Here is a 21955-nt window from a genome sequence, read left to right as displayed (position 1 = left end):
TTAGCTTTTGAGGTGAATGTCGACATGTTTGTGCTTTGTATAGAATATTACCATAAAAGATTGGATGTGAAATACCTGAACGTTTAAGATGTCTGCATGTTGATTTATATTTACGAATGATGTCCTTGTACCGATGATAAAATTTAGTAAATGTTTTGACTAGTTTGTAATAATTTTTCAGTAATATAGAGGTTTCTTTCGTTAAAATCAAATACGTTGTTATATACACGTATATCTATTGCCAGTAAGTATTGTCTTCGTTTTAATTCTTTAACTCAAGACGAGTTTCATGTGTTGTGCAGTAACAACTTACCCTTATAGAGTTAATTCAGATCAACTACTATTCAGGCATTAGTCTTCTGTGTAATTTTGGATTTGCGTTATTTTAGTAAATGCAGTGGCGTGATTATTTTTATGACCACTTACGATGGCAGTTGTTCAAGTGGCAATGTTTTCTTTATTCCGATTTAAGAGCTGTAGTTTTTCAGAAGATTTTCAGAATTTAAATAAAATTTCCTGTTAATTTATTAGCCAGATATTGTCAAAATGTGAATTATGAAAATTCGGTTTGTGTATCAACACCGCATGGTTATTATGACATTTCAAGCTAACGATTTAATGTACAGTTTTGACCAGTTCTAACCTCTCAATAAATCTGTCTGGACAGTTTTCCTGATACCTGTAAGAATAGTTTCTCACAGAGGTGGTTCTACCCTAGAACGGTTTTGGACAGTTCTAGCCTAGAACCCTTTTTGAAAGTTCTACCATAGAACAGATCCTTACAATTTTATCTTAGAACAGATTCTGACAGTTCTACCCTGAACCGTTTTGGACAATTCTACCCCCTATATCTGATTCTGGCAGTTCTACCCTTGAACGATCCAAGGGTAGATCTGGTAAAAAAAAGTTTAGAACAGTTAGAAAAGTTCAATGAAAATGGACGTCACACTAAACACCAAAACATATAAATGAACTTAAATTAAAAAACATACAAGACTAACAAAGGCCAGAGGCTCCTGACTTGGGACAGGCGCAAAAATGCGGCGGGGTTAAACATGCTTTGTTAGATCTCAACCCTCCCCTATACCCCTAGCCAATGTAGAATAAACAAACACACAGCAATACGCTCAGAAAAACTCAGTTTAAAAGAAGTCCGAGTCCGATGTCAGAATAGGTAACAAAAGAAACTAAGAAAAATGACAATGATACATAAATTAACAAAGGACTACTAGCAGTTACTGACATGCCAGCTCCAGACCTCAATTAAACTGATTGAAAGATTATGTCTTTATCATATAAAAATCAAGTGCAATCCCTCCCGTTAGTGGTTTAGTATCATACCATCATAAAATATATGAGAAGAAAATAACCCGTATCATGCCAACAACTGGTTTTAGAATTAATGTGTTTATTTCCGATGCAAAGACCCTATGAGTGAATAAATATTAATACCAAAATATGCCATCTTTAATGACCTGACAACCGTATCGTAAATATATCCCTTCTGAATAAGTCTGTTTAAAGGTTTGGTTAGCTTTTGAGGTGAATGTCGACATGTTTGTGCTTTGTATAGAATATTACCATAAAAGATTGGATGTGAAATACCTGAACGTTTAAGATGTCTGCATGTTGATTTATATTTACGAATGATGTCCTTGTACCGATGATAAAATTTAGTAAATGTTTTGACTAGTTTGTAATAATTTTTCAGTAATATAGAGGTTTCTTTCGTTAAAATCAAATACGTTGTTATATACACGAGCGAATCGAACAGTTGAGATATATAAACACAATAAGGTGGTGACAAGGGAACGTCACCATCTAAAAATGGATAATTAACAATAGGACATGAAAAATCATCTCTTTTATCATAAATTTTGGTATTAAGCTTCCCGTTAAAGAAATAGATATCAAGATCCAGGAAAGGGCAGTGTTCATTGTTAGTATTAGCTTTATTTAAATTCAGTCCAGCAGGATAAATCTCTTTAGTGTACATACTGAAGTCGTCATTATTGAGAGCCAATATATCATCCAAATTTCTAAAAGTGTTATTAAGTTTTTGTATCAGATGATATGTTTAATACATATATAGATCATTTGATAAAAAAAATATGTAACGAACAAAATGGCCAAACTAATTATCATTGCTTTCAATTACAGTTTTTGACGATGAATCCCATACTGCTAGTAGTATGTCTGCTTGGAATGGTCAAAGCACAATCAAACACGGTTTTACCAAAGACCGCATACGTCACACCTGCTAGTGCCGCTCCTCCAGCGGATGCCACAGTATTACCCCAAGAATGTCAGTCAATTATAATCAACAACACCCAGCGTAATGTTACATATCCACCACAATCAGTAGCAAAAATCTTTAATATCTATTGCCAGTAAGTATTGTCTTCGTTTTAATTCTTTAACTCAAGACGAGTTTCATGTGTTGTGCAGTAACAACTTACCCTTATAGAGTTAATTCAGATCAACTACTATTCAGGCATTAGTCTTCTGTGTAATTTTGGATTTGCGTTATTTTAGTAAATGCAGTGGCGTGATTATTTTTATGACCACTTACGATGGCAGTTGTTCAAGTGGCAATGTTTTCTTTATTCCGATTTAAGAGCTGTAGTTTTTCAGAAGATTTTCAGAATTTAAATAAAATTTCCTGTTAATTTATTAGCCAGATATTGTCAAAATGTGAATTATGAAAATTCGGTTTGTGTATCAACACCGCATGGTTATTATGACATTTCAAGCTAACGATTTAATGTACAGTTTTGACCAGTTCTAACCTCTCAATAAATCTGTCTGGACAGTTTTCCTGATACCTGTAAGAATAGTTTCTCACAGAGGTGGTTCTACCCTAGAACGGTTTTGGACAGTTCTAGCCTAGAACCCTTTTTGAAAGTTCTACCATAGAACAGATCCTTACAATTTTATCTTAGAACAGATTCTGACAGTTCTACCCTGAACCGTTTTGGACAATTCTACCCCCTATATCTGATTCTGGCAGTTCTACCCTTGAACGATCCAAGGGTAGATCTGGTAAAAAAAAGTTTAGAACAGTTTCTTTGACAGATTATTCTGACAGTTCTAAAGAAGGATAATAAGGGTATGTCCCTTTGGTATCTTTCGCCTCTCTTTTAAGAACTGATTCTAACTGCATTTTAGATAAATTAGTATTTGATGTAACTATATTTTTGTTTAACTAAAAAATACTCAAACCGGTCCTTTTTTGGTCAGAAAAAGAAAGCTACTTTCTTAACTGACGTATCCACAAAATACCATATGCTAATATGTGAATAAATCCCTAAAATTGAAAAAAGAAAATAATAATCACTGAGTTCATGAAATCATGTTTCTGCTCGTTAAGCTATACAACTAATTCAAGGATTCATATATTCTATTGCTTTGGGAGATTTTGTATTTTTTTCGCATATTGTCAAAACTGCACGAATTTATAAATTTACAACCAGCTAAATTGTCCAAATCAAAGGCAACATTTACCACAAAGTTTAGTATTTTGATGGAAAAAAAATCTTTAAAACAATTTTTTAAAAAGATTTTCATTGCTTATATTCAATCTAGGAATGCTAAATGTATATATTGCCAAAAAAAGTATATTCACAATCAGAGCATTATATTGTATGTGATTATAAAAAGTCTAATTTGTATTGTTATCTCTTAGTATTATAAACGAATTTACTGACTGTTTGGATCGTAATCGGAACACACTCCGTAACAGTACCAGCCCACTCTTCAGGATACTAGCAGACAATTTCGACAAAGAACTTGTTAGATCAAGAATGAAAAATGTTTGTGATTTGCTTCCAGGTAATGTGTGCTTATAAATTAAGTGTTCAAGTAAAAAATGTTTGCAGGGTGACCATATCCGTCGACTTAAACAATGGAAGCACAAACACGAATAAGATGATACATTTTCTTACGATGGACATGTTTCTGTTAATTTATCATTTAAGCCAGTAGTATCGGGTAAAACAAATTCAGCAATACATCAAAGTGAAAAAAACTAAAATGATTAACAACAAACAGAAACAAACAAAAAAAAAAGCTATGTCAATCTCTGCTCAAATGTAATTTCGATCAATGTAAATTGCGTCATTGTCAATTCCTGCACTTGAAATTAGCATCGTCGCAATTTCAGTAGTGCTGTTTTGTTGAAAACATAAGAATGACTTCAATACTGCCATTAAATTCTAATCATATTTTCCAAGTTCTTTATTTTCTGTATTTTAAAACAGGCGTGGCTAATGATCTTGAGTGTTTGAACTCAGCTTCAAACAACACAAACGTGAAGAGTTGTTTATCGCAATACATCTCACATCTGATGCAGCCAAGCTTAACACTTGATAATTTGTGCCGGTAAGTAATGCTTAGGTATCGTACAATAATACTGAAAATTGAGATCGCATTAGAAAATACTTGTATTAGTGAAGTGAATTCATCCTTTAACAGCATATCTCTCCAATTAATGTAATTGTAACGGCACTCAATTTTGGTGCTATTGCATACGAAGAAAAGGCAGTTTTAATATGGTAAGCAGCTACTACACAGTAACTCAATAGCCCCAAAACACAATTTGACCAAACATAGAGAAATTTAAAGGTAAACACAATGGTTGGCTAGTGTCAATAACTACATGAGTCAAGCCAAGTCGTCAGTCAATTCAACAAGGGTTATCAAAGATATATCACAGAAAAACTAATTAAAAAAAACCAACAAAAGTCTGCAACTGTTTGCGAGGTTGCAGGTTGTTGTCTCTTTGACACATTGCCGGTTTCCATTCTTAATTTTATTATGACACTGATTGTTCCGCTGTTAAATAAAAACAGCGTGATTAATGATGGCGACTTCAACGAAATAAAGCAACCTCAAGAACAGGGATATTGGTGAAAAAAAAACAATATCTCCAAAAAACATTGTTATTTCTCCAAAAAATCAAAATCATCATCAAAACTGTTTCAAATATATACATCTGATTTTTTCTTTTTTCAGGGCCATGGCGTCCCAAGAACTATGTTTAAGGCAATATACTACACCCGATCTATGTCCTGTGTCTGTGCTTGAGTTTTATTTAACAAATGAGCTAATATTTATTCCAACATATTGTCAAAGGTAAAAAAAAAAAATAACGAGCAACTACCATTGTAGACTCTTGCACATAAAATAATTCTATGTCCTTAGTTGCGACAGTTACCGAATTTGGTTTAGAAGAGACACATATTGTATACCGTTTACACAAAAGAAATACGTAATAATTGTATTGTTATCTCCAGTCATAAAATGCTTAAACAGAAATTTAGCTCCTTCTCAAAGTTTTTGTAAACTATTTAGGAAAGAACTCTTAATCGTTGTTTTTTCCATAACAACTGCTTAATACAACTGATTGCGCGAAAAAAATATCATCTGAATGAACATGTTTTTGTAAGCTATAAAACTGAAATTTATTCATTTAGTGAAGAAAATAGAAAAACGTGTTTACCTTTTTCTTACCGATTTACACCATCGATTTTACTATGCAGGATAATATACTGAACGGTTATCTGTGTATTTCAGTTTCACGAATCGGACCATGTCACTTGATATGAACGCAGGGTAAGAAAACTTGATTTTCGTGAGAATCTTTTGTTGATATTATAGAGAAACCATTCTGTAACATATATCAAAATTAAAACATTTGTGGTTGCCTCCAGATATTTTCCTTCCCAGTATTCATCGTAGATAAATGTGGCATAACGTAATTTCTGTCTTTCTGTGATTTTGTGTAGAAATTTCATTGAGAGTCCTGCATAATTTCTTTTATATGTGAACATCGTGAACTTTAAAAAAAAAAGAAAATGGATAATCTGCGTCAATATTTCAAATAATCTCCTAGCAGTTACCTACGCCTTTCTAACATGTAAAAAATAATTTGAGCAACTTTTACTATAAACAAAAACAGAAAAAAATATAAAATGCAGTATTTTTGGGAAATAAATAACAAAAAAAAATGATCTTAACAATAACCTTATATGCCGAATACTTGCATACAGTGCCAATATTCCATCAGGTGTTCCCTCTTTAGAATATGAAAGTTTCACTTTTTAAAATGTCATTTATACCAGAACCTGGTCAAAGATTAAAAAACATTACAAGCAACTAAAACTTTATACTTTTTCACAAGTAGTAAATATGATGTGTCCTCTCTCATTGTTTGTGTTAAAATAACACATTTTAAATTTGGTGCGTTCGAATCACTATTTTGGATTAACCTTCTACCTTATTTTTATAGTTAAGTTTTTCTGAATTTAACCCCCAAAAAATGAAAGCCGAGGATGTATAAATTCTTGAACGGATGAGGAGCTATATTACAAAAAAAAGCATGGTCAAATCCATGTTAAGTCGACTTTTCCAGTTAAGTCGAAACCAGAAGTATTCAATGAGTATTTGAATGTTGTTTCCTGTCATAAAACGATTATTTTATAAACAGAATCTGTACTTTCAATTTTGGTATACTATTTCTGAGAAAAAGAAACTATCATCGCAACCGGTTATACATAAAGTATGGAAAAATTCATCTGATTGACATATTTCTTTTGTTTAGGCAAATTCAAATTATTCACTAAAGTAAGAAATGTAGAAAAAAGAAAATCGTGTTAACCTTTTCATTTCAATTAACAGCATCTAGTTCTCTATGAATTATAGATTATACAGTTATTTCTTATTTGTGTATTTCAGTTTTACAAACCCGACAATGGCAACTGATACGGACAAGAGGTAAGAAAACTTTATTTTCAAGAGAAGGTTCAGATTTTTATTGGAATGAAACCATCAAAGATTCTGTAAATACAAGTAAGAGGTAAAGAACTGTGACTACTTCCGATGTCTTCCCTAGGTAAAGTGCCTTGCCGTGATAATCGCTGTCTTTTGTTTAGAATTATCTTTTTCTATTTTTTTTAAATCTTGATGAAATGAATATGTAATCATAGTGAAATTTGAAATGATAAAGAATGAAAAATGAACGTGAAATATTTCAAATAAATTCCTATGAATTTAAAGCATCGCAAAAAAACCTCTCGGTACCCTTTAGCTATTGCGAACCAAATGAAAGTTTTCCACAGAGTCATTTGCTCTTGGTCAAGGTATTTAAACTTTTGTCTGTTCTATTGTCCCATTGAATAAATACAATAGCTATTATTCTCTGTGTAGTTTATTCACTGGTACCTTTAAATTTCTTCTAAGAGAAATCCATCACTCATTGATTAATTAATTAACCTGAGTAAAAAAATGATCTTCTAACTTGATGAAAATACATATATATTAACTCACACACTATGATGTTGTATTCATTCAATATCAATAATATATTTTCAATCTGTTCAATGCAAACACTGATTCAAACATTAAAAGTTGATTTCTGACAAAATTTTCAATATTGTTCCTATTGAAATTTGTCTTTTTGTGTGTTTGACAAATAAAATCTCGAAAATGACGATGTTTAAATTAAGGCCTTCTTATATAAATGTATTCTATAACTAAACAAACACAAAAAATAGCAAATTTCAATAGGAACAATGCTAAATTTTTGTCAGAAATCAATTTATTATGATTAGTTCAGTGTTATATTTAACAGATTGAAAATATATTATTTATATTGAATAAATACAACATCACAGGCCGTTTTTTTTAGTTGATACATGTATTTTCGTCAACTTAGAAGATATTTGTTTTACTCGGGTAAATTACTGTGGATTCATTTTTATTCGTTGTATACCAATTTTCGTGGGTTTCGTGGGTCACAGCGAACCACGAATTATTTAAGAATTCAACGAAGAATAATCCCGAGAAATTTGTATGGAGTCGGATGTTTATTTCCGGTTATGTTATGCAGTTCTAGTATAGTGTTGACTAGCGATAAATATTGTAACAGAACACGTGTTTTTAATTAAAAAAGATACAAGTATTTTGATTAAATCAATAATAAATATACGAATATCAGTGATAATTTACTTTTTAAAATTGATTAAAACTGTTCATGGAAAATAACTGCAAGTTGTTAATTACCGTGTCATAGTTTGGTTTACTGGTGATTAAAAATCAATAGGATTAAGTACGGGGATATTGCCCGTAGGTAATATTGTTTATGACAGGAACATTTATTTTCACACCTTTTACTTATATGACTGTTTATTATATCGTGATTAGCACATACTTACAACTTCTCGTCCAATCAAATTGCTTATATTTGCCTTCTAATTTTCATAGTACATACTTTTCCTGTGTACGAAGTAACTACGCATGAATGACCACAAGGGTAAGATTTCATTGTATCGTAATCAAGATATTTAAAACAAAAATTGCCACTGGCTATTTTGAAATAAAATGCTGTGTTCCAAATTAAATTAAATAGTTTGTAATTAGTTTTCACGTTGATTTTTAAATATCCTGCTATTAAAATCTTTGGATCTAAAAATTGTTTTTGACAATTGCAAATTTTATCATTTAAATAAAGGGTAATACATATGGTTCTTTATACCTTGATTAGAGTACAACGATATCTTAAAATTATGATAATGTATCATCCATGCAATTACTTTGTACACAGAAAAGTGTGTACTATGAAACCTTGTGCAGGAAAATTAAAGCAACTTGGTGATAAACTTTCTTTAAGGAAGGTGATCTATTTCGTCATGAATTGATTGATTTATTGATTATTGGTTGCTTAATGTCCAGTGGCAAATATTTCATGCATGTTCAGGACGATGTCATGAATTGAAAAACTGTGATTATGTCTGAACATAATGTGCCACCTATATACATATATAAACATATTCTGATAAATCTTTTAGTTTTTACTTTGAAATAATAAAAAAAAGAAAACACAAAACACAAAACCTATAATCTCTGATCTATTGGTAGTTGCTTTTTAATGCCTATCTGCTAGACTATATCTATGGGGACAAACTATCTCTATGTTTCAAATTTATTATAGCTTTAGTTTTACTGTGAAATTAAAAAATGTTTTCAAAACATGTAAAGCTTCCACTGCAATTTAATTATTGCCTGCTTTTGGTCAATTTATTTTGTCATCTTGCCATGTAAGAAGAACATGTATAGTAAAACACCGCTTTATATCAGTATACATACTTACACCAGCAGCTACCATCTTTTCATTCTGGAGTGAAGGGCCTTTTGAAATCACATATTTTACAATAATACTAGTGAGTAGATTTACAAAACTTCGTTAATGAGCTCCTTTTTACAAACACCTGTGATACAAGTAGTCAGCCAAAATAAACTATCAATAGACCAATTAAAAGATTACTCGAGTTGTAAATATGTGCTAAATTGGATAGTCTATGGAAAGATATATACTATGAAATTAAGAGCTCGGGGCAAGCCCCTCGCTCTAAATTTCATAGTATATACCTTTCCATAGACTAACCTAGACTTAGGGAATGAGCTTTCAATCATAGAGTTTTAAATGCCTTATAAAATTCCGACAAGAATTTATAAATTGTAAAACAAACAAATAATTAGTTGTCTCTGTCCATTATTGTAATAGAAGTTTTCAATGAACACTTTAATCTAGAATTTTGACAATTCAAAACTTTTTCAATGAATTCCTTCTTTTTTGTTCGTTTTATTATTGATCAAACCAATATATGATCTCCTAAATCAAAAAGAAATCCACGAATTACGTATCTGATTTTTTTTTTCGTAATCAGCGATCCACGAATTTACGTTTACCACGAAACGTCTTTTTTTCTCTTTCCACGAAAATTGATACCCACGAAAATAAATGAATCCACAGTAATCAATGAGTGATGGATTTCTCTAAAGTTAGAATATGGTCACATGTTACATTTTTTTAACATAGATGCAATTAACAAAACCTGTTTTATATTTATTGATAATCATATATGTATAATACTTCAAGTATATTTCAACAGGATTTCTTATACTGTATATGCAAGTTTTTAATGTTTCAAATATCCTAGTTGCTGTTTGTTTTGTCCTTAATGATGTTCGTGTAGTCAAGAAAGAAAATTGTAATTATAAGCATTAAGAAGTTTAAAAATAATTTGGTTTGATTGTTAAGAAAATGGTTTAACATAGAAGATACATGGCTTATTTCGGTTCAGTTCCATAAATTGAGGTAACCATGATTTTGGATGCACAAAAAATAGCAAGCGGGAACAGGGTTTGCAGTGTTTCGAGTTGATATATATGACACATGTTTAACCGGTACTTTGTTAAAAGTACAAGGAATGTGCAGAAACATTTAGTTTTTACCTTGTACAATGCCAAAACACAAGTTATAATATCGATAAAAAGTTTTCATAAATTCAAAGCGATACATTTTCAGTTTTATTTTGATTTATCAAAAAACAAAATCAAGGTTAGTTACGATAAAAACTATATTTGTTATCACTTAAAGGCGCGTCTGTATGTCAAATTATAGGCAACAGAAGTTTACTGATGTACAAATATCATAAATCGAATAAGAATACAATTCAAGATAAAAACAAAAAGTGAGGGAATTGTATAAACTCCAAATGGAGCCAGACTTGGTGCGTTTACAGAGAAAGCGCCTACTGCTATTCGTGAATCAAGCGCCATGCGAAACCACACTAAAATGTTTCAAAACAGTAGATATCATGACAGGTTGTAATAAGAGAAATCTTTCTAGTCACTTGTGTCTTTTATTCACATTATTATGCATTTGATATTACAGTTATATAGATTCCGTTATACTTATTTGTGCCTTGGAGTCCTTTCACAGCACTTTGAATGGTGTAGGTGCAGAATTTCGTAATTCGTCAAATAATCTTGCAGCTATTGCAAGGATCATTGCTGAATCGTTTAACACCAAGTCTTTTTGCAGGTAAAACACTGAAGTAGTATTTTGTCAAATGAATACACGCAACACTCGAGTTAGTAACTGAAATTAATGCCTTTGTTTTAAATGCTTCAATGCTTATTTGCTGTTGTTCCATACTTTATATTGTAAAAAAAAAAAAAAAAAAAAAAAATTCCGAACTCCTAGGAAAATTTAAATCGGAAATTCCCTTATCAAATGTCAAAATCAAAAGCTCAAACACATCAAACGAACGGAAAACAACTGTCATATTAAGAGATTAAAGCTTAAAAGATATGAGTGTTCATAAAATATTATGTATCAAAGACGTCAACTTCATAATGTCTATCTATTGTAAATACCACTTATTGTGTGATTTCGTGTTTAAGTTTATCTTGTTGCAAATCCTTTTTTGCGTTCTTTTCAACGGATACTGCTATTGCAAATTTTGAAACATAATAATTTACTATTACTATCATATTGATAATTAGGAATTTAACTTGTACGTTCTTTTTTTTAAATAATCTTATGTTTTAGCAATCGAACTGCATTTGCTTCGTGTGTCCAAGATCGATTTGTGAAACCTTTCAGTGAGATTGATTCGATAATTGCCAGATATTTGAACCCAAACTCGATTGGTTCAGCATTAAATCATTTTTGTGAATTACGTAAGTAGTTTGTAAGTTTTACTCTTTTACGCTCTTTTTTCATACTGATATTTAATGTTTCAAAACTAATGAAAGCAGATCTTATCTTGAATTTACCCCTATACTACTTATAGAAAATAACAATAATAATATAACACACACACGAACAACATATACTACTATCGATGCTTCTATATATCTTCTATCGCCGAAACAAGAATGAACTAATATCAAACAAAAAACGTTTGAGGACACAGGAACAAAACAAAATTTCAAAGAAAAAACGAGCGGAAAAAAATCACACTTCTTTATTTATACCTCCGCTGAGTTTCTGAATTTGCACTTGAAAATTACAAAAAGATAAAATAGTTTACCTTTGACACATAGATGAAAATTAGAGCAGTAAATAATGAATTCTTTAAATACTAGTTTTAAAAGAAAATGAAAATACTTATATTGAAATTGCATGCCTTGAAATTCGTATTCCCAAATAATTTTTTATCTGCAATTATTTTATCAAAAACTTTTCTAAAGATTGATAAAACAAACAGAAAGTTGAAAACGAAAAGTATAAAAAAATTTATCAAAAAACGGAAAGAAGAAAAAATGGTGTCGAACTTACAAAGTTTCACCCACAATGTTTACTAAAATCGCTGTTTTGAAACCCATTGGTGGCCTTGTGCTGTTTTCTACTCTTTGGTCGGGTTCTTGTCTCTTTGACACATTCCCCATTTCCATTCTCAATCTTATTACTGTACAGCTTGTTTAGAACTTGCGGCTACAATCAAAGGATTATGAACGCAGACTTTAAAACGCATAAAGTTTGAACTTCAGTATGCACATGATTTATTGTACCCTTAATTCATTTTTCCTGAGTAAGATATTTGTTGAAGATACAAATTTGAAGTCCTAGTGAGTCTTGGAAAAGCCTTTGCAAGAAATATCAATTACCAATTTTATATAAAAGATATAATCTTAAAATGCATAATATGGGATGTTTGTGTTTTACAAGATCCCTTGTGATCTTTTAGTGATGAGATTGTCATGTGACTGTTTTACAAGATCTTCTAGTGTCTTTATAAATTTGGTGCGTCCGATGCGCTTCACTAGATTTACCTTCGTCATGAACGACCTAATCCAAATCCAATCCAATGATGTATAAATACTTGATTACTTTAGGAACAATATGACCAAACTTGAGGGGAACTAAAAAGAATAGCCAAATTTACCTTAGGTCAACTTTGCTAAAAGGAGTTGGAAGCTATATCTTAATAATTTCTAAATTAATCTATGGAGGTTTTATAAAATGGGGTCGAGAGCGCTGGTTTCTATGTAAGTGGTGACGTAATTTATTCTCCAGACACTTGATATAGAGAACCTCCGATAGTTCTACCTAAATTTGGCAGTTTCAAAAATCATACTCATTAAAATCCTTTTGTTTTTAGTTTTTTTTACTTTAAAAAATTGACACATAACATAGAAGTAGCATAACAAAGGTAGTATCAGAAAGCCACAGAGTAACAATGGCGTATTAACAGTCAAAGATAATAAAGTTTTACAGACTTCTAAATAATGAATTTGAACCCAAGTAACTCATAAGAGATGCAGCAAAATAATCCGACACTCTTGCCATTATGTACGAGAAGTAAAACCAGTATATTTCAACACTCAAATAACAAGTTGATCGCTGTTCATGACAAAATGTAAAGCTGTTATTGTAGACTTTCCTCTTTTATTTTTTTTAAAGCAATTAGTCGACCAGAAGAAGCATGTTTGAAAGAACGTGACACTGTAATAGGTTTGGTATTTTGTGGCGGAACAATGAGTTTACATTTAACGAATCTCAAAAAAAGAAACAAAGACAGGAACCAATATTATTCGCAACGCAATTACACCCTACCAACTACTGTTGAACCAGGAGACGTGTCAGACATCTGCTCGTAAGTAAAATGCAAAGCTGTACTTTTCAATCTACACTTCATAAAAACGTTTTGACATTTTAAAATTTCAATTGCGAATGCATACATTACATGTATATTTTGAATTCAAGTAGAGGAATATATTGATTCAGTCACAATCGGATACTTATACTGATTTTTCACAGACAAACACATTTAATTCTGGTAGGGAAATCATGTTGGGAATATTAAACTGCCAACTACCACTGCGTTTGCCACTAATACTTAGTCAAATCGATTTTGACAATCAGTTTATAATTTATTAAATTGTACTAAAAAATATGGTAACTCTCTCGGACAAATTTAACCGTCGATGATTCAATCAAGATCTATCGTCTACACCCTGTTTATTTTTATGCTCACAAACGTTGTATAAATGTCCTTTGTAAATCTTTTAGCTTAAAGGGTACGTGATGATGATTATTCAAGAAACATGCGTATTGAGCACTCAAATTGCTGAGTTTCTAAGAAAGAAAGAAACCACTTTTCGTTTGAACACAGAGAGAAAAAAATAGCATTTAACTTTGATGAACTTTGTGAAGGATATCGGATACTTGATAGTTTTAATATTGACTTCCTTTAATATGACCGTAATGCGTTCATTCATATATCACGTTTTTCAAAGAATAGCCATGCATTCTGAATATCTATTTGTTTAGACCACATGGTTTAGACATAGGTCGCAATTATATAAAGATGCACATTTGTTTTTGTACTTATAAAGGATCATAAAGGTCTGTTAACGTTTTATTAAAAGATTTACATATACATTTTGTAGAGCAATAAGAAGTGTGGATATGTGTGTTCGCATACAGCTACAGAGATGCAGTCCCAATTTAGCACAAACCTTTGCAAATGTGGAGAAACAACTTCTTACTACAGACTGCTTTAACGCAAAATCTAAATGGATTGAGAATTCGCACTTTACCTCGGTTATGATGTATTGTGGTGTGCACATTGGCGGTGAACTCTATTTACGCATTATTGGTAAAAACACAACAATTGGCGGAAAACAAGCTACTTTGAATGTAGTTAAAGATTTTATTCCATATGTTTGTGGGTAAGTAAATAAACAATTTCTGTAATATGAAAATACAACTTATTTATTTTGGTGCGTCCAGTGACCTTTTCTCGATTTACGCCCAAACTTAAAAAATTAAAAGCCAAAGATGTTTAGATGCTAGAATACATGAGGAGCTGTATGGTTAAAAGGGACATCAGAAGATTAGCCAAAAAGTGACCTACAAAGAATAGCCAAAAAGTGACCTACAAAGAATAGCCAAAAAGTGACCTACAAAGAATAGCCAAAAAGTGACCTACAAAGAATAGCCAAAAAGGCACCTACAAAGAATAGTCAAGAAGTGACCTACAAAGAATAGCCAAGAAGTGACCTACAAAGAATAGCCAAGAAGTGACCTACAAAGAATAGCCAAGAAGTGACCTACAAAGAATAGTCAAAAAGGGACCTACAAAGAATAGCCAAGAAGTGACCTACAAAGAATAGCCAAGAAGTGACCTACAAAGAATAGCCAAAAAGGGACCTACAAAGAATAGCCAAAAGGGACCTAAAAGGAAAAGCCAAATACTCCTAAGGTCAGCTTAGTAAAACAGGGGTCAATGTTTCATACAAATGCAAAAATAAAAACCGTTAAAAACAGCCAGGTAGCACAATGTACATCACGAACAGAAAGAGAAGCAATTGACTGAACTGATATAGAAGCACCAATAGAGGGTCCGATCTAAAGGAATATACCAGAAAGTAGTATTAATGTTCCGATCCATAATTCTAACTTTTAAAATATTTTAAACTAATGGTTAATTTTCGCATCAAACATAGGCTTAAAGGTATGGGATTTTTGTTGAATATTACGAATAATGAAAGAAAATCAATGGAATCAGTAGGGTATATCTTGCACTTTCTGCAAATTTTAAGTCAAGTGCGCTCCTCAAATGCAATTAAAGGCATGATGGAGTATTGTTTTGACACGAAACGACTGCCAATTTATTGTAAGTTCTAAACTGTATTAAAAAATGTGAGGCTAGACATCGAACAAAAGTTTCATTGGAATGCTCTGATGTGCAAGTCAAATCTTTATCATAATTGCCTGTTTAGATCACCAAGCTACACTGTTGGTGACTTCATAAATCAAAATTGTAAAACAAATCTGTTTGAAAGTGTTGAACCTGATAGCTTTTAATATGAATAATATGAAATCTTGTTTAGCCTACATCCTTTGGATGGAATGTATCCATCTGTACCTAAAGACGTATATGATCATGATATCATGTTCGTGCGCTGTAGGGGATGTCACAATAATCTTCATCTGTTACTTTTGTCGGAATTGTTTTCGTGTTTTCATATTTTGGAGTTTAATACTATTTTTTCACTCATAATTATGAAAACAAAATGTAAAAACAAATTTTGTTAACGACGATTTTGAAATTTCTCACTACTGCTTTAAGCCAAAGTTTAATTGTTACATTATCATCTTTACAGCAAGATGAACGATTTTGTCACCTGTATCGCTCGGGAAGTTGGTCAGTCCAAAAATATATTAGACAGAATTTTCATGAAGTTTCTTGACCTCACCAATGCTTATCGTCTACAAGTAATTTTTGGAGCAATGTGTGATCGAACAAGAGGTAATATGTCTTAGATATCATTAATGATAGAGGGTTGCTGCTTTTATTGACGCTTTTTAACCAAGGGAGTTATTGTTAGGAACATATGTAATATATTTTCAATTTCAGCTGGAACATACAGGTGCTAAGTTGATATAAAAACACAGATTCATGCAAAAAACACCCAGATTCAAGCATACATGCAGGCCGAAACGATAATTGTATTTTAAAACATGAATGTAAATTCATTTACACATTGGGAAAACAACCTTTTTTTAATATTTAATTGTATAGTCAATATGTCGTATTTAAATCATTTATATAAAATTAAGGAGATGTGGCATGATTGCTAATGATACAACTATCCATAGATCAAAATGACAAAGATGAGAATTAGCGTACATCCATCAACTATGATCAAAAACTATACCGTATAGTAAAGCTGTTATGAGTTGACATTTTAACCGTTTCGTTCTCTTCCACAACTGACTTTGATGATATATGATAACGCAACATGACATGTCAGCTCGGTCCCCACAACTGTTTTGGATGTTAAAAGATAACGCGACATGACATATCAGCTCGGTCACTTATGATGATTAGTTCTGGATTTTAATTTGAAGCGGTAAATATCACTTGCAATACAGACTTGACCTATAGATGTTGACTTCTACGTCATTATACCCCCGTTTTAAAAAAAGGTGGGGTATACTGTTTTACCTCTGTCTGTCCGTCAGTCCGTCCGTCCGTACCATGAATATTTTTCGTCGCATCTTCTCAGTTACTTCATCATAAGGATTTCTGAAATTTAGTTTCAGGGTTTATATTAGTCAGCTATACCGTGTGATGCGTTTTCAGGTTCATCACTCAACAACTTCCTGTTTACCGAACACTTACATATTTTTACACTATTAAAATTATCCAGTTGCGGCGGGGGTATCATCAGTGAGCAGTAGCTCGCAGTTTCACTTGCTTGTCCTCTGGTAGAGAGTTGTCTCATTGGCAAACACACCACATCTTTTTATTTTTATATTGAACTTCACACAGTACCAATTCTGATACAGCACTTGATCATTTCGACAAATTTATAAAGAATTAATATAACATGAAATGCATACTTATTTCAAGTACTGTCCCTGTTGATGTATAACTAAATGCTGTCCAGTACCGTCTGCTTATCTCAATGTCATTGTTTCAGACATTCAGAATAACGTGGAATGCTTCAGTAAGGGAGGATTCAGTAATTGTACATATCTACTAGAGGAGCAAAATCATCTTTTCATGAAATATCTGGACACTTTTCAAAAAAACATTACATATTTTGATGTCGATTCTGTTACAGAACTTTGTGGGTATGTATTCCTCAGATAGAAAGTGATCTTTAATGGTTTGCATATACACTTTTATGGTAGCAACATACTACCATAATTTCATGTATGCTTATTCTTGTATAGATTGACTAAGACATATTGATATTTAACTAATTCGTACACAAGAAGGAAATATGTGACTAGAAATACACTAAGGAAACACTTATTAAAAGAGAGGCGAAAGATACCAGAGGGACATTCAAACTCATAAGTCGAAAATAAACTGACAAAGCCATGGCCAAAAAAGAAATAGACCAACAGACAAACAATAGTACACAATACACAACATAGAAAACTAAAGACTGAGCAACACGAACCCCACCAAAAACTGGGGGTGATCTCAGGTGCTCCGGAAGGGTCAGCAGATCCTGCTCCATATGTGGCACCCGTCGTGTTGCTCATGTTAGTACAAACCCGGTAATAAGTATAATTCGGTAGGTCACATTCGGGAAAAGGGGAAAGGGACTGTAGTTACGACATTAGGAACATATCCGCTATCATCTGTGAAACGGATATTCCATAACGGTCAACCAACTCGTGATGGCGTCCGTAAAAGAGGGGCGAAAGATATCAAAGAAAAAGACCAACAGACAAACAATTGTACACAAAACACAACATAGAAAACTAAAGACTGAGCAACACGAACCCCACCAAATCTGGGGGTGATCTCAGGTGCTCCAGAAGGGTAGGCAGATCCTGCTCCACATGTGTCACCCGTCGTGTTGCTCATGTTAGTACAAACCCGATAATAAGTCGAATTCGGTAGGTCACATTCGGGAAAAGGGGACGGAAGTGTAGTTACGACATTAGGAACGTATCCGCTATCATGTGTGAAACGGATATTCCGTAACGGTCAACAAATTTACGAAGGGATGATTTCAACTTCACCACTTAGAACTCTTGGTTTAATAGCCTCCTTGTTAGCAGTAACTCTCTATCAAGGAAAGCATAATAGGAAATACAAGCCCTGGAGTATCGTATCAACTGGGAGATATATACTCCGTATGCAGGCGCTGCTGGAATGTTGCTACATAAAAATGGAAAGTTCACTATTGGGAAGCTGAAATCATCTCTTTTGTCATAAAGTTTTGTTTTTAACCGACCCTCATTGTCAATTTCTAGATGTACGTCAAGATATGAGGCAGACTTAACTGTATCTGTTGTATCCTTTATCTCAAGTTCGATGGGATAGATGCGTTCAACATTGTCACCAAATTTTGAATTATTTAGTGAGAGAACATCATCTATGTAGAGGAAAGTAAAGTTAAAGTTAAATGATGCTGCTAACTTCTTTTCTTATTTCCTAAGAAGTTCTGTATGAAGTCAGCCTCATATGAACAAGTCGGCAAGAAGAGGGACACTGTTTGTTCCCATGGGAATTCCGATTGTTCGTTGAAAAACCACGTGCCCAAACGTAACAAATATGTTGTCAATAAAGAAATCGAGCATCTTGAAAATGTCAGTTTCAGAGAATTTTTTGTTGGAATCAGAGTGATTTTTTACAAAGTAGGATTTATTCCTCACTAAGACAAGATACTTGTATCTACGTTGGCCATTGTGTTTTATGAAACAAAGCAGGACCAACTCTTTCAATTTGTCTTTTAGTTTGAAATTTAAACGTTATAAACTTCAGTAATTGTACTGAGCTACCAAAATTACTGAAAATACTGAAGATAAAAGTTAAAAATACAAAAGCCACATATGAATGAAGTTGGGAACTAATGTAGAATAAACTTGAATGAATTATGTTGGAAATCCCCTTCCATAAACTGTTAAACAAAACATCGTAAAGTATATACTTTACAAGACTACACATTGGGTAAGACCTAGCACGAACTTATGAATGCAAAAAGAAAATGTTCCTATGGCGTCTTAACGTAAAAGGATATTATCAGTAGAAGATGGTCCTCTAAGAGAGAAAAAAAAACAAGAAAGATATCTAAAAATTATGAGGGTTGAAAATTGCACTATTATGATAAATGAACAAGATAAAGAGATTTTTTTTCAAAATCTTTACTGATTTTCAAACATTTAATCCAATATTTTTCAAACGTTATTCTATCAATATCTTTGTATTGACAATTTGTTAAAAAATACCTTTTAAATTACCTGAAGACATTTTTTTTTAAAATTTTTTAATTAAAGAACCGTTAAAGAATTTGGAATATGTGGTGCAAGAGCGTTGTCAAACTGTAGCCAAGATCTCAGTCAGCTTGGACAGGATATCATCAATGAACTTCTAAGACTGGACTGTGGAGGTTCACGACCTTTGACAAGATATCTCAACACTGGAACTCAGAAGATTCCGTTGAAATTTACTTTGTTTTCAAGCATCTTCTTATTGATGCAATTCATGTTATGATGAGCTAGACATATTGAAATGTGAGAAGTGTTAAAGTATATATGATCTTAAAATATATATATCGGCTGCTTAACTGATTACTAGTATAACTGAATTTTATATCGAAAGTTTTTTTTAAGTATTAGAAGAAATGACCGTGGTCAAAGATTCATGGAAATGAGGTCAAGGTCAGATGAACATGTCAACCGTACAATGATCCCATACAAGAAGTTTTAGTATAAGAAATACTTAAAGATGACCCAGGAAAATGAAGTCGAGGCAAGATGAAACATAAGAGACGTACAAATGGAGTTTTAATTGTACATAATGCCGTCTGTATTTTCATATTATGACTATTCACCTCCTGATTATGTACCAATCTGTGATAATACACCAGTGACGGTATGCAGATGGGAAGATGGATCGAAAGTCAAAAATAGAGGTGCTTTTAAAAACAAAATATCTAGCGCTAAATCCACATCTGTTCTATTCAAATCTTCGTATCAGTGCATGCACAAATATAGCCCTCCTTAATTACCATTTTAGTGTACAATATTCGTACTTGTATTTACAACATACTTTCTTGAAATTTTCCATTGATAATTTAGAACTCTGGCAAAGTTGACCTTATGTGGATTTTTCGATTTTTTTTAGGTCCCTTTTGGTCATATAGTTTCTCAAGTAGTATTTATATAACCACGTCTTGTTTGGTGTGAACTGATGGAAGTAAATCCCGAACGCTCCAAATTTATAGTTTTCAATTCATTACCATCGTACTCAATATACAGCTGTTGAGCTATAATGGCTTAGATTCTTAAAACTGCCATTGGATGTCACTGCGTTCTTAAAAGACAATCACTGTGTCATCCAATATAAACGCGGTCAGTTGGAACATGTAGGTCAGTATTTTTTGCGTTTCTGTCAATATTTTATTTAAAACGTTCTTTCGCTTTTGAAAGTTGTCTAATCCTTATTTTTCACAGTGCATACATTAACAATTTACTCTCCCTTGTGCAAAGTTTTTATTTCTTGCCTGGCTTTGGCAATACTTTTTTGTCCTTTTTGGTTAATAGCTATTCATCTTTTTAATAAGCTTTGGATTTTCAAATATGTTGGCCTCGAGCATCACAAAAGAGACGTTGATTGTCGAAATGCGCATCTGGTGCAGCAAAATTGGTACCGTTTATTTTATTACTACCACTGGGTCGATGCCTTTGCTGGTGGACGGATATTCTCCGAGGGTATCGCCATCCTAGTAACCAATACTTCGGTACTGGCATGAAAATACTGATTTTGTGTTTTACAAAATTTTGGAAATTATTTTAAATGATGAAATATATCTCCCTCATACGAAGCTCTGATTCCTTGCCCGGCTTTGGCAATATTTTTTGTCGTTTTTGGTTTATAGCTCTTCATCTTTTTAATAAGCTTTGGATTTTCAAATATTTTGGCCTCGAGCATCACTGAAGAGACATTGATTGTCGGAATGCACATCTGGTGCAGCAAAATTGGTACCGTTTATGTTATTACTAAATCTTCCGCTTGTCCTCCACATGGAAATTTCTTCATGGAGTTATCAATCGTATTTCAGAAGTCATATCTAGTGGAGCATGTAGAAAACAGAAATTGTTAAAAACAAAAGAGTTTGTGGCCAAATTCATTGTATATAAATCCCACGTGGTAGCTTGATTTATGAATGCCTGTATTTACAAAGGTAATAAAAATCATACAAGATTGTTGGCTTTCAATTCAGTGCACCAGACGCAATATGTCTACATACGTCTCATCAGTGGCATTCCACGGAAAACATTTTAAAGGGAAAATCAGTTTCAAGTTGAAGATGAACAGCATTTTAAATTAGGTGTTAATTCCAACAATTAGTGCCAGATCTGGATAGGAAGATCAATGTCTGGGTCTAGAAAAAAACCAGAGACATATAATATAATTGTGTTATATGTCTCTGAAAAAAATGAATGTTTCAAATAATTTTGATATTTTATGAATATTTATATTTCATGTCAGGAAAAGTGCTGACCTTCCAAACGAATAGGAAACAATATGCAGTAGGTGAAACAAAACAAAACAAAACAAAACTGAGGTCAAGGCCAATGGAAATATTGAAGATGGAATTTTATTCTATGACATTTCTTGCAGGCGTG

The 21955-nt window shown here is 32.5% G+C and overlaps 1 protein-coding gene across 1 annotated transcript; it reads left to right on the top strand.

Moving 5' to 3' along the window:
- The first annotated feature begins 237 nt into the window (after window positions 1–237).
- Window positions 238–21530, top strand: LOC127727242 (uncharacterized). Its single transcript, XM_052234728.1, has 13 exons — window positions 238–244; window positions 3686–3831; window positions 4260–4380; window positions 5014–5133; window positions 5575–5613; window positions 6736–6774; window positions 10736–10885; window positions 11396–11526; window positions 13253–13445; window positions 14242–14523; window positions 15961–16106; window positions 17284–17437; window positions 19601–21530. The coding sequence occupies exons 2-13, from the start codon at window positions 3804–3806 to the stop codon at window positions 19815–19817; spliced, it is 1620 nt and encodes a 539-aa protein (XP_052090688.1). The 5' UTR covers window positions 238–244; window positions 3686–3803; the 3' UTR covers window positions 19818–21530.
- Window positions 21531–21955: the final 425 nt, after the last annotated feature.

The sequence above is a fragment of the Mytilus californianus genome, unplaced genomic scaffold (assembly GCF_021869535.1).
Source record: "Mytilus californianus isolate M0D057914Y unplaced genomic scaffold, xbMytCali1.0.p SCAF_1, whole genome shotgun sequence".
Classification (NCBI taxonomy): Eukaryota; Metazoa; Mollusca; class Bivalvia; order Mytilida; family Mytilidae; genus Mytilus; species Mytilus californianus.
Note: the sequence above shows the minus strand (reverse complement) of the source record. Positions and strands in the feature narration are given on the sequence as shown.

Coding starts and splice junctions, on each gene's coding strand:
- LOC127727242 (XM_052234728.1), top strand. CDS start 3,804: ATGAAAAATGTTTGTGATTTGCTTCCAG. Junction 10,886..11,395: donor AACACCAAGTCTTTTTGCAG/GTAAAACACTGA, acceptor CTTATGTTTTAG/CAATCGAACTGCATTTGCTT. Junction 13,446..14,241: donor GACGTGTCAGACATCTGCTC/GTAAGTAAAATG, acceptor TACATTTTGTAG/AGCAATAAGAAGTGTGGATA.